Below are 21,433 nucleotides of genomic sequence, written 5' to 3'. Positions count from 1 at the left end.
TAGTTGAGGACAACACCAGGGAGGGGCAGAAGCCGTTAGTAGGCCCTAACCACCATTTTTTTTTTTTTTAAAACCACTTAATGAGAGCCGGAAGGTTGAAGCTCAGCTTTATTTAGTTGAGGACAACACCAGGGAGGGGCAGAAGCCGTTAGTAGGCCCTAACCACCAATTTTTTTTTTTTTAAAACCACTTAATGAGAGCCGGAAGGTTGAAGCTCAGCTTTATTTAGTTGAGGACAACACCAGGGAGGGGCAGAAGCCGTTAGTAGGCCCTAACCACCAATTTTTTTTTTTTTAAAACCACTTAATGAGAGCCGGAAGGTTGAAGCTCAGCTTTATTTAGTTGAGGACAACACCAGGGAGGGGCAGAAGCCGTTAGTAGGCCCTAACCACCATTTTTTTTTAAAAACCACTTAATGAGAGCCGGAAGGTTGAAGCTCAGCTTTATTTAGTTGAGGACAACACCAGGGAGGGGCAGAAGCCGTTAGTAGGCCCTAACCACCATTTTTTTTTAAAAACCACTTAATGAGAGCCGGAAGGTTGAAGCTCAGCTTTATTTAGTTGAGGACAACACCAGGGAGGGGCAGAAGCCGTTAGTAGGCCCTAACCACCAATTTTTTTTTTTTTAAAACCACTTAATGAGAGCCGGAAGGTTGAAGCTCAGCTTTATTTAGTTGAGGACAACACCAGGGAGGGGCAGAAGCCGTTAGTAGGCCCTAACCACCATTTTTTTTTAAAAACCACTTAATGAGAGCCGGAAGGTTGAAGCTCAGCTTTATTTAGTTGAGGACAACACCAGGGAGGGGCAGAAGCCGTTAGTAGGCCCTAACCACCATTTTTTTTTTTTTTAAAACCACATAATGAGAGCCGGAAGGTTGAAGCTCAGCTTTATTTAGTTGAGGACAACACCAGGGAGGGGCAGAAGCCGTTAGTAGGCCCTAACCACCATTTTTTTTTTTAAAACCACATAATGAGAGCCGGAAGGTTGAAGCTCAGCTTTATTTAGTTGAGGGCAACACCAGGGAGGGGCAGAAGCCGTTAGTAGGCCCTAACCAAAGTTGAAGGCCAAATGCAGTTTAATTTCTGATACTATAGGCCGAAAGCCAGAAGGTGGAAGTTCCGATTTAGACAGTGGAGGACAATTTGAATTAGGGACTGCAGACAGACTTAGTAGGCTGTCCCCTGTGGACCATGCATCCACCACATTAACCCATTGCGCCGTAATGGACACGTAATCTTCCGTGGCCATGCCTACAGGTCCATGCGTCTGTTGTCAGGTGCACCTTTGTACTCACAGATTGCCAGAGTGCATGGACAATGCGGTCTTCTACATGCTGGTGGAGGGTTGGGATGGCTTTTCTCGCAAAAGAAGTGTCGACTGGTTAGCTTGTAGCGTGGTACAGCGTAGTCCATCATGGCCTTATTAATAGTAAATAAAATATATAACTAGGCTCTATGAACTTTTAAATAGGTTCCAGGGGTACACGGGCAGCATTGGTGTGGTCAGTGGAGGAGTATTGCAAGTAGGGGCTGCAGACAGGCTATCAAAGGCCTAAAATAACAAACAGTAGGCAGTCATGGCAGTTTTACATCGGTTACATGGATACACAGGCAGGCACTCCAGGCAGCATTGTGCTCAGTGGAGGAGTATTGCAAGTAGGGGCCGCAGACAGGCTATCAAAGGCCTAAAATAACAAACAGTAGGCAGTCATGGCAGTTTTACATCGGTTACATGGATACACAGGCAGGCACTCCAGGCAGCATTGTGGTCAGTGGAGGAGTATTGCAAGTAGGGGCCGCAGACAGGCTATCAAAGGCCTAAAATAACAAACAGTAGGCAGTCATGGCAGTTTTACATCGGTTACATGGATACACAGGCAGCTAGGTGGTGAGTGGAGGAGTATTTAAAGTAAGGACCGCAGACAGGCTATCAAAGGCCTAACATAACAAACAATAGGCTCATGGCAGTTTTACAGCGGTTACATGGATACACGGGCAGGCAGCTTGGTGGTGAGTGGAGGAGTATTTAAAGTATGGACCGCAGACAGGCTTCGAAGGCCTAACACAATAAAATGGGCTGGCTGTAGGCACTTTAAAATTGGTTCCAGGGGTACACGGGCAGCAGTGGTCTGGTCAGTGGAGGCCTAGTGGAAGTATGGACCGCAGACAGGCTTCGAAGGCCTAACACAATAAAATGGGCTGGCTGTAGGCACTTTAAAATTGGTTCCAGGGGTACACGGGCAGCAGTGGTCTGGTCAGTGGAGGCCTAGTGGAAGTATGGACCGCAGACAGGCTTCGAAGGCCTAACACAATAAAATGGGCTGGCTGTAGGCACTTTAAAATTGGTTCCAGGGGTACACGGGCAGCAGTGGTCTGGTCAGTGGAGGCCTAGTGGAAGTATGGACCGCAGACAGGCTTCGAAGGCCTAACACAATAAAATGGGCTGACTGTAGGCACTTTAAAATTGGTTCCAGGGGTACACGGGCAGCAGTGGTCTGGTCAGTGGAGGACTAGTGGAAGTATGGACCGCAGACAGGCTTCGAAGGCCTAACACAATAAAATGGGCTGGCTGTAGGCACTTTAAAATTGGTTCCAGGGGTACACGGGCAGCAGTGGTCTGGTCAGTGGAGGACTAGTGGAAGGAGGGAGCGCAGAAAGGCTTCAAAGGCCTAAAATAACAAACAATAGGCTCATGGCAGTTTTACAGCGGTTACATGGATACACGGGCAGGCAGCTTGGTGGTCAGTGGAGGAGTAGGGACCGCAGACAGGCTATCAAAGGCCTAAAATAACAAACAATAGGCTCATGGCAGTTTTACAGCGGTTACATGGATACACGGGCAGGCAGCTTGGTGCTGAGTGGAGGAGTATTTAAAGTATGGACCGCAGACAGGCTTCGAAGGCCTAACACAATAAAATGGGCTGGCTGTAGGCACTTTAAAATTGGTTCCAGGGGTACACGGGCAGCAGTGGTCTGGTCAGTGGAGGCCTAGTGGAAGGAGGGACCGCAGACAGGCTTCGAAGGCCTAACACAATAAAATGGGCTGGCTGTAGGCACTTTAAAATTGGTTCCAGGGGTACACGGGCAGCAGTGGTCTGGTCAGTGGAGGCCTAGTGGAAGTATGGACCGCAGACAGGCTTCGAAGGCCTAACACAATAAAATGGGCTGGCTGTAGGCACTTTAAAATTGGTTCCAGGGGTACACGGGCAGCAGTGGTCTGGTCAGTGGAGGCCTAGTGGAAGGAGGGACCGCAGACAGGCTTCGAAGGCCTAACACAATAAAATGGGCTGGCTGTAGGCACTTTAAAATTGGTTCCAGGGGTACACGGGCAGCAGTGGTCTGGTCAGTGGAGGACTAGTGGAAGTATGGACCGCAGACAGGCTTCGAAGGCCTAACACAATAAAATGGGCTGGCTGTAGGCACTTTAAAATTGGTTCCAGGGGTACACGGGCAGCAGTGGTCTGGTCAGTGGAGGCCTAGTGGAAGTATGGACCGCAGACAGGCTTCGAAGGCCTAACACAATAAAATGGGCTGACTGTAGGCACTTTAAAATTGGTTCCAGGGGTACACGGGCAGCAGTGGTCTGGTCAGTGGAGGACTAGTGGAAGTATGGACCGCAGACAGGCTTCGAAGGCCTAACACAATAAAATGGGCTGGCTGTAGGCACTTTAAAATTGGTTCCAGGGGTACACGGGCAGCAGTGGTCTGGTCAGTGGAGGACTAGTGGAAGGAGGGAGCGCAGAAAGGCTTCAAAGGCCTAAAATAACAAACAATAGGCTCATGGCAGTTTTACAGCGGTTACATGGATACACGGGCAGGCAGCTTGGTGGTCAGTGGAGGAGTAGGGACCGCAGACAGGCTATCAAAGGCCTAAAATAACAAACAATAGGCTCATGGCAGTTTTACAGCGGTTACATGGATACACGGGCAGGCAGCTTGGTGCTGAGTGGAGGAGTAGTGCAAGGAGTGTCTGTCCCAGTACTCCCAAAATATAAATAGATGTTAATGTCTCGCAAAACAACCAAAACAAAAAAAAAGATGGCATACTTAGGTACAGGGGTGGGCTCATCTGCTGTGTTTCTGACATAGTAATTTGGCAGTAACTATTTAATGGTGCCAATATAGGACACAGACACAGACTACTTTAAGTTGCATCATAGATGTCTACAAATTTGTATTGTCAGTGCCAGACATTGAATGATGTCAGCGAATAGACTAAAGATTGGTGGAGCTGTGCGACATAATTTTGCACGTAGTAGAGCCCAGTTTGAGCTGGGGTAGGGGGGAACTCTCTTGAGGCCGGCGGGACCGCCCCAGGGCCACTCATGTTACAACGGTGTGTCTGACGTTGGGTGCGCACCACCACCGCCAGAGACACTACATTGTACTATGAGGGACCCAGTAGCAATGCCGTCAACCAAAAGCGAGCACACCCACCTCTTCAGACAAACAGCAGTCTCACGGGTGCTTGCGCCAAGTCGCGATACCACGGCCCCGTGTGGGGAGTTTGGCCATTTAGGGAGGTGTAAACATGTCGTATGCTGTACAATCTGCAGCAGCAAATTAGACATTAGAAAAGTAATTCACAGGCAAGAGCTTTTCATAGGAAAGCTAGGTGTCGGCCGGGCAAGGTGGGGCAAAAGATTTTGAAATCCAGTTGTGGTTCATTTTAATGAATGTTAGATCGTCAACATTTTGGGTAGCCAGACGAGTCCTTTTTTCGGTTAATATTGACCCTGCAGCACTGAATACTCTTTCTGATAGGACACTTGCTGCCGGGCAAGCAAGCTCCTGCAATGCATATTCTGCCAATTCTGGCCAGGTGTCTAATTTGGAGGCCCAGTAATCAAATGGGAATGACGGTTGAGGGAGAACATCGATAAGGGATGAAAAATAGTTAGTAACCATACTGGACAAATGTTGTCTCCTGTCACTTTCAATTGATGCAGCAGTACCTGTCCTGTCTGCGGTCATAGCAAAATCACTCCACAACCTGGTCAGAAAACCCCTCTGTCCAACGCCACTTCTGATGTGTGCACCCCTAACACTCCTAGTCTGCTGCCCCCTGGAGCTCGTGTGAGAACGATCACGTGCGCTGTGTGCTGGGAATGCCTGAAGCAAACGGTCAACAAGAGTTGATTGTTTGGTTGCTAATATTAGTTCCAAGTTCTCATGTGGCATAATATTTTGCAATTTGCCTTTATAGCGTGGATCAAGGAGGCAGGCCAACCAGTAATCGTCATCGTTCATCATTTTCGTAATGCGTGTGTCCCTTTGTAGGATACGTAAGGCATAATCCGCCATGTGGGCCAAAGTTCCACTTGTCAAATCTCCGGTTGTGATTGGTTGAGGGGCAGTTGCAGGCAAATCTACGTCACTTGTGTCCCTCAAAAAACCAGAACCCGGCCGTGACACGCAACCAATTTCCTGTGCCCCCGTGAAAGTTTCCGCATTAAAAATATACTCATCCCCATCATCCTCCTCGTCCTCCACCTCCTCTTCGCCCGCTACCTCGTCCTGTACACTGCCCTGACCAGACAATGGCTGACTGTCATCAAGGCTTCCCTCTTCCTCTGGTGCAGACGCCTGCTCCTTTATGTGCGTCAAACTTTGCATCAGCAGACGCATTAGGGGGATGCTCATGCTTATTACGGCGTTGTCTGCACTAACCAGCCGTGTGCATTCCTCAAAACACTGAAGGACTTGACACATGTCTTGTATCTTCGACCACTGCACACCTGACAACTCCATGTCTGCCATCCTACTGCCTGCCCGTGTATCCTCCCACAAATAAATAACAGCACGCCTCTGTTCGCACAGTCTCTGAAGCATGTGCAGTGTTGAGTTCCACCTTGTTGCAACGTCTATGATTAGGCGATGCTGGGGAAGGTTCAAAGACCGCTGATAGGTCTGCATACGGCTGGCGTGTACAGGCGAACGTCGGATATGTGAGCAAAGTGCACGCACTTTGAGGAGCAGGTCGGAGAACCCAGGATAAGTTTTCAATAAGCACTGCACCACCAGGTTTAAGGTGTGAGCCAGGCAAGGAATGTGTTTCAGTTGGGAAAGGGAGATGGCAGCCATGAAATTCCTTCCGTTATCACTCACTACCTTGCCTGCCTCAAGATCTACTGTGCCCAGCCACGACTGCGTTTCTTGTTGCAAGAACTCGGACAGAACTTCCGCGGTGTGTCTGTTGTCGCCCAAACACTTCATAGCCAATACAGCCTGCTGACGCTTGGCAGTAGCTGGCCCATAATGGGACAACTGGTGTGCAACAGTGTCATCTGCCGATGGAGTGGTTGGCCGACTGCGTTCTGTGGAAGAGCTGTAGCTTCTGCAGGAGGACGAGGAGGAGGAGGAGGGGGTGCGAACGCCTACAGCCAACTGTTTCCTAGACCGTGGGCTAGGCACAACTGTCCCTAAATTGATGTCGCCTGTGGACCCTGCATCCACCACATTCACCCAGTGTGCCGTGATGGACACATAACGTCCCTGGCCATGCCTACTGGTCCATGCATCTGTAGTCAGGTGCACCTTTGTACTCACAGATTGCCTGAGTGCATGGACGATGCGCTGTTTAACATGCTGGTGCAGGGCTGGGATGGCTTTTCTGGAAAAAAAGTGTCGACTGGGTAGCTCGTATCGTGGTTCAGCGTACTCCATCAGGGCTTTGAAAGCTTCGCTTTCAACTAACCGGTAGGGCATCATCTCTAACGAGATTAGTCTAGCTATGTGGGCGTTAAAACCCTGTGTACGCGGATGCGAGGATAAGTACTTCCTTTTTCTAACCAGAGTCTCATGTAGGGTGAGCTGGACTGGAGAGCTGTAGATCGTGGAACTTTCGGGTGTGCCGGTGGACATGGCAGACTGAGAGACGGTTGGAGACGGTATTGTTTCCGCCGGTGCCCTACATGCAATATTTCCTCCTACAAAACTGGTGATTCCCTGACCCTGACTGCTTTTGGCTGGCAAAGAAACCTGCACAGATACTGCCGGTGGTGCGGAAAATGGTGGCCTTACAGTGACGGAAGGGATGTTGCGTTGCTGACTAGCTTCATTGGCCGAGGGTGCTACAACCTTGAGGGACGTTTGGTAGTTAGTCCAGGCTTGAGAATGCATGGTGGTTAAGTGTCTATGCATGCAACTAGTATTTAGACTTTTCAGATTCTGACCTCTGCTTAAGCTAGTTGAACATTTTTGACAGATGACTTTGCGCTGATCAGTTGGATGTTGTTTAAAAAAATGCCAGACTGCACTCTTCCTAGACTCTGATCCCTTTTCAGGGATTGCAGACTGAGCTTTAACCGGATGGCAACGCTGTGCTCCAACAGGTTTTGGCTTTGACACGCGTTTTGGTCCAGATACGGGCCCGGCAGATGGAACCTGTTGCGATGTTGATGCCTGCTGCGGCCCCTCCTCCACCTCCGCTTCTGAACTACTGCCGCCTGCACCCTGTTCCCCCAATGGCTGCCAATCGGGGTCAATAACTGGGTCATCTATTACCTCCTCTTCGAGCTCGTGTGCAACTTCGTCTGTGTCACTGTGTCGGTCGGTGGTATAGCGTTCGTGGCGGGGCAACATAGTCTCATCAGGGTCTGATTGTGGATCTGTACCCTGAGAGGGCAATGTGGTGGTCTGAGTCAAAGGAGCAGCATAGTACTCTGGCTGTGGCTGTGCATCAGTGCACTCCATGTCAGAATATACTTGTAATGGGCATGGCCTGTTAAATGTTTCACTTTCTAAGCCAGGGACGGTATGTGTAAAGAGCTCCATGGAGTGACCCGTTGTGTCGCCTGCTGCATCCTTCTCTCTTGTTGTAGTTTTTGCTGAGGAGGACAAGGAAGCGACTTGTCCCTGACCGTGAACATCCACAAGCGACGCGCTGCTTTTACATTTACCAGTTTCGGAAGAGGAGGCAAAAGAGCTAGAGGCTGAGTCTGCAATGTAAGCCAAAACTTGCTGTTGCTGCTCCGCCTTTAAAAGCGGTTTTCCTACTCCCAGAAAAGAGAGCGTTCGAGGCCTTGTGTAGCCTGACGACGAAACTGGCTCCACAGCTCCAGACTTAGGTGGAATATTTTTATCCCCACGACCACCTGATGCTCCACTACCACTACCATCATTACCAGCTGACAATGAACGCCCACGACGACCTCTTGCACCAGACTTCCTCATTGTTTTAAAATCTTAACCAAAGTAACTTTATTTGTTGCTATCAAACAACTTACACGGTGAGCTATAACTTCAGTATGATTTCAATATCCCTTAACAGGTTGGTGAGACCACAAGGAAAATCAGGCACAATGTTACACACTCTGTTTTCTGTGGCACAAAATCACAGAGATGACACACACGCAGGACTGTCACTCAAGCACTAATGTCAATATTAATCTCCCACCTAATTTATTTATTTTTTTTTCTCAGGGAGACTTTAGAAACCAAATAATATTAAAAAAAAAAAAAAAAAAGGCTTTCTATGGCCCACAATTAGAGAGAGAGAGGTGGCACAACCAGGAGTCAAGACTGGCGCACAAGCTGAAAGGGCAATATTACTCTCCCACTGTTTTTTATGTTTTTTTTGTTTTTTTCAGGGAGACTTTAGAAACCAAATAATATTAAAAAAACCAAAAAAAAAAAAGGCTTTCTATGGCCCACTGAATGAGAGGGAGAGAGGTGGCACACCCAGGAGTCAAGACTGGCACACAAGCTGAAAGGGCAATATTACTCTCCCACTGTTTTTTTATGTATTTTTTGTTTTTTCAGGGAGACTTTAGAAACCCAATAATATTTAAAAAAAAAAATAAATAGGCTTTCTATGGCCCACTGAATGAGAGGGAGAGAGGTGACACACCCAGGAGTCAAGACTGGCACACAAGCTGAAAGGGCAATATTACTCTCCCACTGTTTTTTTAGGTTTTTTTTTTTTTTTCAGGGAGAATTAGAAACCAAATAATATTAAAAAAAAAAAAAAAATAGGCTTTCTATGGCCCACTGAATGAAAGGGAGAGAGGTGGCACACCCAGGAGTCAAGACTGGCACACAAGCTGAAAGGGCAATATTACTCTCCCACTGTTTTTTTATGTATTTTTTGTTTTTTCAGGGAGACTTTAGAAACCCAATAATATTTAAAAAAAAAAATAAATAGGCTTTCTATGGCCCACTGAATGAGAGGGAGAGAGGTGGCACACCCAGGAGTCAAGACTGGCACACAAGCTGAAAGGGCAATATTACTCTCCCACTGTTTTTTTAGGTTTTTTTTTTTTTTTCAGGGAGAATTAGAAACCAAATAATATTAAAAAAAAAAAAATAGGCTTTCTATGGCCCACTGAATGAAAGGGAGAGAGGTGGCACACCCAGGAGTCAAGACTGGCACACAAGCTGAAAGGGCAATATTACTCTCCCACTGTTTTTTTATGTATTTTTTGTTTTTTCAGGGAGACTTTAGAAACCCAATAATATTTTAAAAAAAAAATAAATAGGCTTTCTATGGCCCACTGAATGAGAGGGAGAGAGGTGGCACACCCAGGAGTCAAGACTGGCACACAAGCTGAAAGGGCAATATTACTCTCCCACTGTTTTTTTAGGTTTTTTTTTTTTTTTCAGGGAGAATTAGAAACCAAATAATATTAAAAAAAAAAAAAATAGGCTTTCTATGGCCCACTGAATGAAAGGGAGAGAGGTGGCACACCCAGGAGTCAAGACTGGCACACAAGCTGAAAGGGCAATATTACTCTCCCACTGTTTTTTTATGTATTTTTTGTTTTTTCAGGGAGACTTTAGAAACCCAATAATATTTAAAAAAAAAAATAAATAGGCTTTCTATGGCCCACTGAATGAGAGGGAGAGAGGTGGCACACCCAGGAGTCAAGACTGGCACACAAGCTGAAAGGGCAATATTACTCTCCCACTGTTTTTTTAGGTTTTTTTTTTTTTTTCAGGGAGAATTAGAAACCAAATAATATTAAAAAAAAAAAAAATAGGCTTTCTATGGCCCACTGAATGAAAGGGAGAGAGGTGGCACACCCAGGAGTCAAGACTGGCACACAAGCTGAAAGGGCAATATTACTCTCCCACTGTTTTTTTATGTATTTTTTGTTTTTTCAGGGAGACTTTAGAAACCCAATAATATTTTTAAAAAAAAATAAATAGGCTTTCTATGGCCCACTGAATGAGAGGGAGAGAGGTGGCACACCCAGGAGTCAAGACTGGCACACAAGCTGAAAGGGCAATATTACTCTCCCACTGTTTTTTTAGGTTTTTTTTTTTTTTCAGGGAGACTTTAGAAACCAAATAATATTAAAAAAAAAAAAAAAAAAAAAAAAATAGGCTTGCTATAGCCCACTGAATGAGAGATAGCACACACAGCAGTGGCACACAAGCCCTGACTGAGGCCAATATTTTTCTCCCACTGATTGATGTAGTGTTTTTGTGTTGAGGTAGAATTTAGAACACAAATCACGGAAAAAATAAATAGGCTTTCTATGGCCCACTGAATGAAAGGGAGAGAGGTGGCACACCCAGGAGTCAAGACTGGCACACAAGCTGAAAGGGCAATATTACTCTCCCACTGTTTTTTTATGTATTTTTTGTTTTTTCAGGGAGACTTTAGAAACCCAATAATATTTTAAAAAAAAAAAAAGGCTTTCTATGGCCCACAATTAGAGAGAGAGAGGTGGCACAACCAGGAGTCAAGACTGGCGCACAAGCTGAAAGGGCAATATTACTCTCCCACTGTTTTTTATGTTTTTTTTTGTTTTTTTCAGGGAGACTTTAGAAACCAAATAATATTAAAAAAACCAAAAAAAAAAAAGGCTTTCTATGGCCCACTGAATGAGAGGGAGAGAGGTGGCACACCCAGGAGTCAAGACTGGCACACAAGCTGAAAGGGCAATATTACTCTCCCACTGTTTTTTTATGTATTTTTTGTTTTTTTCAGGGAGACTTTAGAAACCCAATAATATTTTAAAAAAAAAATAAATAGGCTTTCTATGGCCCACTGAATGAGAGGGAGAGAGGTGGCACACCCAGGAGTCAAGACTGGCACACAAGCTGAAAGGGCAATATTACTCTCCCACTGTTTTTTTAGGTTTTTTTTTTTTTTCAGGGAGACTTTTGAAACCAAATAATATTAAAAAAAAAAAAAAAAAAAAAAATATAGGCTTGCTATAGCCCACTGAATGAGAGATAGCGCACACACAGCAGTGGCACACAAGCCCTGACTGAGGCCAATATTTTTCTCCCACTGATTGATGTAGTGTTTCTGTGTTGAGGTAGATTTTAGAACACAAATCACGGAAAAAATAAATAGGCTTTCTATGGCCCACTCAGTGAGAGATGGCACACACAGGGATGGCACTGTAGCAGAAATGCCAATCTTAATCTCCCCCAAAAAAAAATCAAAAAAAAAAAAAAAACTGTCCTACAATTACTATCTCCCTGCAGTAATGTAAGCCAGGTATGGCAGGCAGCAATAGGAGTGGACTGATGCACAAATTAAATAAAAAGTGTGGACAAACAAAAAAGATAGCTGTGCAGAAAGGAAGGAACAAGAGGATATGTGCTTTGAAAAAAGCAGTTGGTTTCCACAGTGGCGTACACACAGCAATACAGCTATCACGGAGCCTTCTAGGGCAGCCCAATGAGCTACAGCGCTGAGGGGAAAAAAAAAAAAAAAATAGCTTCCACTGTTCCTGCACACCGAAGGTGGTGTTGGACAGTGGAAATCGCTGCAGCACAAGCGGTTTGGTGGTTAGTGGACCCTGCCTAACGCTCTCCCTGCTTCTGATGAAGCGGCAGCAACCTGTCCCTAAGCTCAGATCAGCAGCAGTAAGATGGCGGTCGGCGGGAACGCCCCTTTATAGCCCCTGTGACGCCGCAGACAGCAAGCCAATCACTGCAATGCCCTTCTCTAAGATGGTGGGGACCAGGATCTATGTCATCACGCTGCCCACACTCTGCGTTCACCTTCATTGGCTGAGAAATGGCGCTTTTCGCGTCATTGAAACGCGACTTTGGCGCGAAAGTCGCGTACCGCATGGCCGACAAGCACAGGGGTCGGATCGGGTTTCATGAGACGCCGACTTAGCCAAAAGTCGGCGACTTTTGAAAATGATCGACCCGTTTCGCTCAACCCTAGTCACCACCTTGCTGGCAGTTGGGCTCACACAATTTGATTAAAATGTAAACTAAGAATCTCACGTTTTTATTTGTGTAGCAGTAGTGGAATTGCTATATTCAGTGCTTGCACTGTTGCATAGTGTTTGCATATGCCGTATGTGTTTGTGCGCAGCTCCATATTTATGTAAAGGGAACTTGACAGGTGATACATGCTGCACAAACCATGAGCAGCATGTATCAGCCACTGGCGGTACTATCTCAGCCACATGACTCTGAAATGCTGCGATGGTCACTGTCAGCGGGCAGGGAGAAGCCACCGGTGACCCACCTGTAGGACTGGTTTACAGTGTGGCTCGGTCCCCAGCAGCTATTAAAAGTATGCTTTCCAAACATACATGACTGAGATTGTACAGCCAGTGGCCGCACTTACCTGTCAAGTTTCCCTTAGTGCCACAGGTAGTGCTGGCTAGTTTCTCTGTTTTTTTCATTTTGGATGTATCTTCCTCCAAGGCCTTGCACCTAGCCACCCATCTTTCCATTATTATTTTTAAGTAGAGCAGGGTCTTATTCATTTCCAGTTCATTTTAGGCTTTGGTGTAAAAGGATGTCCTTCTGCTTTAAAAGAAGTTGCCATTTTGCTTTCAGATGGGCTTCCACACTTGGATCCAAATGTACACTAACAACGTAATATTTTTACAAGTGTAGCAAGTATGGGATTCATGTATGTGTTTGCAGAGTGCTGTTGCATTGTGTTTGTGTCTACATTTATACTGCAGGCATGGCTTCCTTGCACTGGATTAGACATTTAATACTGGGTAGTGCTTTCTGGAGGTGGACTCTCAGATGCAATCTACGATATTGGGCTGCCTGCCTCCAGTAGGCGTATATGATCCAAAAAGATGCATGACTGAGCACACGTTCACTCTGTCAGCACCATTATAGTCTATAGCCCTGTCAGTGTATACTCCTGAATCCCATTTTGCGGGGGATTTTGGACCTAAGCCCTGACGGGGCCACTGAGCTTGTGACAAAACGCAAGACTTAGACTCAATAGTCCAAAAATGCACAGTAGCTCATGATGGATGATAAATTTGGTGAATGTTTAGCCTGTCTAGTCTAAACTTACAACACCTTTTGGTTGGCGTGCTCTGCTCCAACATGTTGAACAATGCAAAAAAAAAAAGTGCTTGAAACCCGAAATCTCTTTTCTGAATAAAAAAATAAAATTTTAAAATCACTCCTTTTACCCTGTTGAAAATAATTTAAAAAACTGCCATGTTTGACATTGCTGCATCCTTAAAAGTTTGATCTATTAAAATATAAGTTGATTACATTTTCCTGGACTGTACTAGTAAAAGCTGTACGGCACATCCAAACATAGATAAAAATGTTCAAATTGTATTCCATAAGTATCAAACAATTACAATCCACATGCTGGTGAAAGTAAAACACTGACGCGTTTCTGGCGCTGTGTGCCCTTACTCAAAGAGAATAACTGGTACAGTCAATACCATAAAAAGAAAAACCAAAATGCCAGAATTGAGTTTTTCTAGTCCCAACACGTCCATTAAAAAAATGCAATAAAAATGTCGTATGTACCTTAAAATGGCACCCATAAAAACATTGTCCTTGGATAAATCTAGAAATGTATTATTGTCTGATATCTGGTGAATTTAGTGCTTGCATAAATTGAAAGTATACTAATTCATATGAGGAAAAAATCTTTTTACACTGTATGACGTCTGAATGTAAAATAAAACTAATTTTTTCACATTTTTTGGCTGGGGCACTGCTGTCACACAGACATTGAGTGAGCTCAGCGGCTTTGCCTGTGTAGGAGAATTGCCTCTCTGAGCTCACTGATTGGCCACCCTGCTGTTGGAGTGATGTCAGCGCCGCAGCCAATACCGGACACCGGGAGCAGACTCGGGTATGGTGAGTAGGGTGCAGTTTTGGGAGTATTTTTTATGAAACTGCGCTATAGCTATTGACTCACTGTGCTCTGTTGTTGCATATAAAAGAGGCACCCAATAAATAGTTTCTATTAATCTGTTCTGTGTCCTTAGGTCTGTGATCAGGGCTGTGCTGCACTTGCTATGTTAGCTTTGCGTAAACCAGAAAACTGTAAAGTCATTATGGAAGGAGGTGGCGCACTGGCTGCACTACAAGCAATGAAAGCTCATCCTAAGGACTCCATTGTACAGGTAACAATGACCTGAACTCGCAGATCACAATATATAGAACGCCGGCATACCTACTTATCCACATTTAATTGCAACACCAAAAAGGAAAAGTCTTGAGTAGTGGACAACCCCTTTTAATATCCTCGTTGATAGCAGCCAAGGTATGTAAATGCAGGCATTTCTGCATGTAGCTCTCATACCTGATACTGAATATTGAGATGTTTGGAAAATTTTGTTTCCACTTTTCATCATTTGCATATCATTAATGTCTATTTATCCTGTGATTTCAATTACTTTTTTTTTGTTTTTATCCAATTTCAATGTTGAGGAGTTTACAAAATTACAAAATGAAGTTTAAATTAACCCCTTCTCGACCTGTGACGCAGCGTATGCGTCATGAAAGTCGGTGCCAATCCGACCTGTGACGCATATGCTGTGTCACAGAATGATCGCGTCCCTGCAGATCGTGTGAAAGGGTTAACTCCAATTTCACCCGACCTGCAGGGACAGGGGGAGTGGTACTTCAGCCCAGGGGGGGTGGCTTCACCCCCCCGTGGCTACGATCGCTCTGATTGGCTGTTGAAAGTGCAACAGCCAATCAGAGCAATTTGTAATAGTTCACCTAAAAAACTGGTGAAATATTGCAATCCAGCCATGGCCGATGCTGCAATATCATCGGCCATGGCTGAAAATACTGGTCTGCCACCGCCCCCGATCTACTCCCCAGTCCTCCGTTCGGTGGTCCGGTCCCCTCCGTCCTGTACGCTCCCCCGTCCTCCTGTCTGCTCCCCCCGTTCTGCGATCCACCCCCCCCCCCCGTCCTCCGATCCACCCCCCCCGTGCCCCGATCTCCCCCCCCTTCATACTTACCGAGCTTCCCGGTGTCCATCTGTCTTCTCCCTGGGCGCCGCCATCTTCCAAAATGGCGGGCGCATGCACAGTGCGCCCGCCGAATCGGCCGGCCGGCAGATTCGTTCGATGTACATTTTGAGCACTGTGATAAAACCTATCACAGTGATCAAAATAAAAAAATAGTAAATGAACCCCCCACTTTATCACCCCCATAGGTAGGGACAACAATAAAATAAAGAAAATATTTTTTTTTTATTTTTTCCCCCACTAAAGTTAGAACTAGGGTTTGGGTTAGAACTAGGGTTTGGGTTAGAACTAGGGTTTGGGTTAGAACTAGGGTTTGGGTTAGAACTAGGGTTTGGGTTAGAACTAGGGTTTGGGTTAGAACTAGGGTTTGGGTTAGAACTAGGGTTTGGGTTAGAACTAGGGTTTGGGTTAGAACTAGGGTTAGGGTTAGAACTAGGGTTAGGGTTAGAACTAGGGTTAGGGTTAGAACTAGGGTTAGGGTTAGAACTAGGGTTAGGGTTAGAACTAGGGTTAGGGTATGTGCACACGTATTCTGGTCCTCTGCGGATTTTTCCGCAGCAGATTTGTTAAATCCGCAGTGCAAAACCGCTGCGGATTTATCGCGGATTCACCGTGGTTTTTCTGCAGATTTCACTGCGGTTTTACAACTGCGGTTTTCTATTGGAGCAGGTGTAAAACCGCTGCGGAATCCGCAGAAAGAAGTGACATGTTCCAGAATGTAAACCGCTGCGTTTCCGCGCGTTTTTTCCCGCAGCATGGGCACAGCGTTTTTTGTTTCCCATAGGTTTACATTGAACTATAAACTCACGGGAAACTGCTGCGCACCCGCAGCTGCGGAAACACTGCAGATCCGCAGCGTTTTCCGCAGCGTGTGCCCATAGCCTTAGAATTAGGCTATGTGCACACGGTGCGGATTTGGCTGCGTATCCGCTGTGGATTCGTAGCAGTGTTCCATCAGGTTTACAGTTCCATGTAAACCTATGGAAAACCAAATCCGCTGTGCCCATGGTGCGGAAAATACAGCGCGGGAACGCTGCGTTGTATTTTCCGCAGCATGTCAATTCTTTGTGCGGATTACGCAGCGTTTTACACCTGTTCCTCAATAGGAATCCGCAGGTGAAATCCGCACAAAAACACTGGAAATCCGCAGTAAATCCGCAGGTAAAACGCATTGCCTTTTACCTGCGGATTTTTCAAAAATGGTGCGGAAAAATCTCACACGAATCCGCAACGTGGGCACATAGCCTTAGGGTTAGGGTTGGAATTAGGGCTAGGGTTGGAAATAGGGTTAAGATTAGGCTTGTGGTTAGGGTTATGGTTATGGGTGTGTTGGGGTTAGGGTTGTGGTTAGGGTTAGGGGTGTGTTGGGGTTAGGGTTGTGGTTAGGGGTGTGTTGGGGTTAGGGTTGTGGTTAGGGTTATGGCTAGAGTTGGGATTAGGGTTAGGGTTAGGGTTATGGCTAGAGTTGGGATTAGGGTTAGGGGTGTGTTGGGGTTAGTGTTGGAGTTAGAATCGAGGGGTTTCCACTGTTTAGGCACATCAGGGGTCTCCAAACGCAACATGGCGCCACCATTGATTCCAGCCAATCTTGCGCTCAAAAAGTCAAATGGTGCTCCCTCCTTTCCGAGCCCCGACGTGCGCCCAAACAGCGGTTTACCCCCACATATGGGGTACCAGCATACTTGGGACAAACTGGGCAACAATTATTGGGGTCCAATTTCTCCTGTTACCCTTGTGAAAATAAAAAATTGCTTGCTAAAACATCATATTTGAGGAAAGAAAAATTATTTTTTATTTTCACGACTCTGCGTTGTAAACTTCTGTGAAGCACTTGGGGGTTCAAAGTGCTCACCACATATCTAGATAAGTTCTTTGGGGGGTCTAGTTTCCAAAATGCGGTCACTTGTGGGGGGTTTCTACTGTTTAGGCACATCAGGGGCTCTGCAAACAACATGATGCCCGCAGACCATTCCATCAAAGTCTGCATTCCAAAACGTCACTACTTCCCTTCCGAGCCCCGACGTGTGCCAAAACAGTGGTTCCCCCCCCACATATGGGGTATCAGCGTACTCAGGACAAACTGGACAACAACTTTTGGGGTCCAATTTCTCCTGTTACTCTTGTGAAAATAAAAAATTCCGGGCTAAAAAACAATTTTTGAGGAAAGAAAAAAGATTTTTTATTTTCACGGCTCTGCGTTATAAACTTATGTGAAGCACTTGTGCGGTGACCACTTTAAACCCCCATCAAGATTAGTTCCATGGGAGATCTAGTTTCCAAAATGGGGTCACATGTGGGGGAGCTCCAATGTTTAGGCACACAGGGGCTCTCCAAACGCGACATGGTGTCCGCTAAAGATTGGAGCTAATTTTTCATTCAAAAAGTCAAATGGCGCTCCTTCCGAGCCCTGCCGTGTGCCCAAACAGTGGTTTACCCCCACATGTGAGGTATCAGTGTACTCAGGAGAAATTGCCCAATAAATTTTAGGATCCATTTTATCCTGTTGCCCATGTGGAAATGAACAAATTGAGGCTAAAATAATTTTTTGGTGAAAAAAAAGTACTTTTTCATTTTTACGGATCAATTTGTGAAGCACTTGGGGGTTCAAAGTGCTCACTATGCATCTAGATAAGTTCCTTGGGGGGTCTAGTTTCCAAAATGGGGTCACTTGTGGGGGAGCTCAAATATTTAGGCACACAGGAGCTCTCCAAACGCGACATGGTGTCCGCTAAAGATTGGAGCCAATTTTTCATTGAAAAAGTCAAATGGCGCTCCTTCCCTTCCGAGCCCTGTCGTGTGCCCAAACAGTGATTCCCCCCACATATGGGGTATCGGCGTACTCAGGACAAATTGTACAATAACTTTTGGGGTCCAGTTTCTCTTTTTACCCTTGGGAAAATAAAAAAATTGTTGCTAAAAGATCATTTTTGTAACTAAAAAGTTAAATGTTTATTTTTTCCTTCCATGTTGCTTCTGCTGCTGTGAAGCACCTGACGGGTTAATAAACTTCTTGAATGTGGTTTTGAGTACCTTGAGGGGTGCAGTTTTTAGAATGGTGTCACTTTTGGGTATTTTCAGCCATATAGACCCCTCAAACTGACTTCAAATGTGAGGTGGTCCCTAAAAAAAATGGTTTTGTAAATTTTGTTGTAAAAATGAGAAATCGCTGGTCAAATTTTAACCCTTATAACTTCCTAGCAAAAAAAAAATTTGTTTCCAAAATTGTGCTGATGTAAAGTAGACATGTGGGTAATGTTATTTATTAACTGTTTTGTGTCACATAACTCTCTCGTTTAACAGAATAAAAATTCAAAATGTGAAAATTGCGAAATTTTCAAAATTTTTGCCAAATTTCCATTTTTTTCACAAATAAATGCAAAAATTATCGACCTACATTTACCACTAACATGAAGCCCAATATGTCACGAAAAAACAGTCTCAAAACCGCTAGGATCCGTTGAAGCGTTCCTGAGTTATTACCTCATAAAGGGACACTGGTCAGAATTGCAAAAAACGGCCAGGTCATTAAGGTCAAAATAGGCTGGGTCATGAAGGGGTTAAAAAAAAAAAGCATTTAAATCATAGTTAGTGATGAGCGAGTATACTCATTGCTCAGGTTTTCCCGAGCACGCTCAGGTGGTCTCCGAGTATTTGTAACTGCTCGGAGATATGTTTTTGTTGATGCAGCTGCATCATTTACAGCTGCTAGCCAGCCTGAGTACATGTGGGGGTTGCCTGGTTGCTAGGGAATCTCCACATGTAATCAAGCTGTCTATCAGCTGTAAATCATGCAGCTGTGGCGATGAAAACTAAATCTCCGAGCACTTACAAATACTCGGAGATCACCCGAGCAACGAGTATTCTCATCACTAATCATAGTAAATGCATCAGATAAATTTTTCATTTTTTTAAGTTACCTTCCCTTTTTTGGGAGTATCACCTAATTGTTTTGTATTAATTAAAACCTTTAGCTGTAGTAGCTAAGGATGCTTTACACATTGAAAAAGTACACTTTTAGACTTTAACCCCTTCGCGACTTTTGACTTACATGTACATCAAGTCATGTCCATGCCTTTGATGTGTGCTTTCACGCTGAGCCAACATCTTTCCCAGTAGATGATGGCTGATTTAATCAGCCATCATGTGCCTTTAATAGCTGTGGGTTAATCTCTGACCGTGGCATTTAACACACGCTGTATTGAGAGCACTGTTCCACACTCCCATAAGTGCTCCCATAACGTAATCATGGGGCACCGATGAATTATAATGACAGCCTGGAGTCGGCTGATGACCCCCGTGCCTGTCATAACGTTCAGCCATCAGCATTTAGAGAGAGTGATTTTCTCTTGAAGAACTGCTATGTATAGCACAATAAATCAGACGGTGGCAGCTTTAAAGTACCCTAAGGGGACTATTAAATACAATATACAATATAGTGAAAGAAAAGTTTTTAAAAATCTGAAAGTGAAAAGCGCAAGTTCAAATCACCCCCCTTTTGCACCATTAAAAATAAAACAATTAGAAAAAATACAAATTTGGTAGCGCTGTGTTGAGAAATGCTTGATCTATCAAAATATAAAGTAAAGTAATCTGATTGGTAAACGGCAAACAAAAAAATGTCACAATTCCTTTTTTTGGCCGCCACAGCATTACAGTAAAATGCAACATTGTATCTACCTCAAAATGGTATCTTTAAAAACATCAGCTCAGAGCTCCAAAAAAAGCTCTCACCCAGCCCCCTATACTAAAAATTTTAAGTGTTATGGCTCTTGGAATATGGTGACACAAGCAAAAAATTTTTCAATTGCAAATTTCCGAATTTTTTTTCACCACTTAAGTAAAAAAAAACTTTACGTGCTTGGTGTGTTCGCACTCGTACTGACCTGGAAAATCATATTGCCAGGTCAGTTTTGCCATATAGTGAACATGGTAAATTAATACCATTGTAGAATTGCACTTTTTTTTTTTGCAATTTCAACACTCTTAAATATATATATATGTATGTATGTATGTATGTATGTATGTATATGTACCTATATATATGTACCCGCTATCCAGAGCATCACACAATAAAAGGAATGGTGACATTCAAAAATACAACTCGTCCGACGAAAAACAAAGCCCCATATTTCTACGTGAACGGTAAAATAAAAAAATTATGACTCTTGTAAGTAGGGGAAGAATTAACAGAAAATCGCCAGGTAGTGAAGGCGTTAAAACTAGTGATAGTGGCCATTATTGTCATTTAACTGTATGTATAAAAAGGACTTTGTCCTGTACCAGAAAACCAAATCTCAGACCCTTCTAGAGAAATAAATCTGTGCCAAATGTTGTACCTAAAGTTGATATGATGTTGTTTTTCGATAATCACATTAATGTGTAAAGTTGTCCTAATAATGTCTGCCATTCATGTCTACTTCAGAAACAAGCCTGCATGGTGATCAGGAACCTGGTGTCACGCACTCGTGATTTCTCACAGCCCATTCTGGAAATGGGAGCGGAGTCTTTAATTCTTCAAGCCCGCAGCATCCACAAGGACTGTGATGATGTCACCAAGGCAGCCTTAAGAGACCTTGGCTGTAAGGTCGAGCTACGAGAACTATGGACTGGTCAGAAAGGCAGCTTAGTGCACTAACCTCCAATATACCTTATAGCCATATGAAAAAAAAAGTCAGTGGCAACAATCAGCAGCAATTGTGATATTTTCATTTTGTCCTCTATGAATAGATCACCAATTCTTATTTATTTTGCTTTTTTCTCCTTTTAGTCCATTGCATATGTTCATACAATTGCCTTATATTGCCTTTTTGCATTTTATCATTGCTGCATTGATAATGCAGGAGCCCAGTCATATCAGGTCTTCTGTCGAATGAAAGCAAGCTTTTCCTGAAATTACTGTTAGTGCACTAAGAACGCTAATTAAAATATTCCAATTGTTTGCCTTTCCTTTTTCGATCCATAATTGATTTATTTATCAAGTTGAACTAAAGGTTTTCCTTGCCAGGCAGCTTAAACTATTGTGAGGATACCAGGATTCAATAGCAGATTTCCACATAAATTTTTGGTTTTTTTGCATCTTACAGTGCCATTAAAAGCTATCACGCTGTGACGGTCTTCAGTAAGGAAAGGGGGCCTCAAACTGTCCCTGGAACTGGCACCCTAACTATCCCCTTTCCCAGGGGTACTCTTGATGGTAGAGAGGCCTGAGTCTCCAACCTTTCTATGCTCCCGTTAAACCCTGACCAGTTCCCTCCC

The 21,433-nt window shown here is 44.5% G+C and overlaps 1 protein-coding gene across 2 annotated transcripts in view; it reads left to right on the top strand.

The window, feature by feature from the left end:
- The window catches only part of ARMC6 (armadillo repeat containing 6), a 52,537-nt gene extending 31,413 nt beyond the window's left edge, over window positions 1–21,124 (top strand). For both annotated transcript variants that reach the window (XM_077252643.1, XM_077252652.1), the window contains exons 7-8: window positions 14,183–14,320; window positions 20,601–21,124. In XM_077252643.1, coding sequence (XP_077108758.1) covers window positions 14,183–14,320; window positions 20,601–20,813 — 351 coding nt within the window. In that variant the 3' untranslated portion in view covers window positions 20,814–21,124. The remainder of the gene's footprint in view (window positions 1–14,182; window positions 14,321–20,600) is intronic.
- The last annotated feature ends 309 nt before the right edge of the window (window positions 21,125–21,433 follow it).

The sequence above is a fragment of the Ranitomeya variabilis genome, chromosome 1 (genome assembly GCF_051348905.1).
Source record: "Ranitomeya variabilis isolate aRanVar5 chromosome 1, aRanVar5.hap1, whole genome shotgun sequence".
In the NCBI taxonomy this organism is placed as follows: Eukaryota; Metazoa; Chordata; class Amphibia; order Anura; family Dendrobatidae; genus Ranitomeya; species Ranitomeya variabilis.
This window is presented reverse-complemented; position numbering and strand designations above follow the sequence as displayed.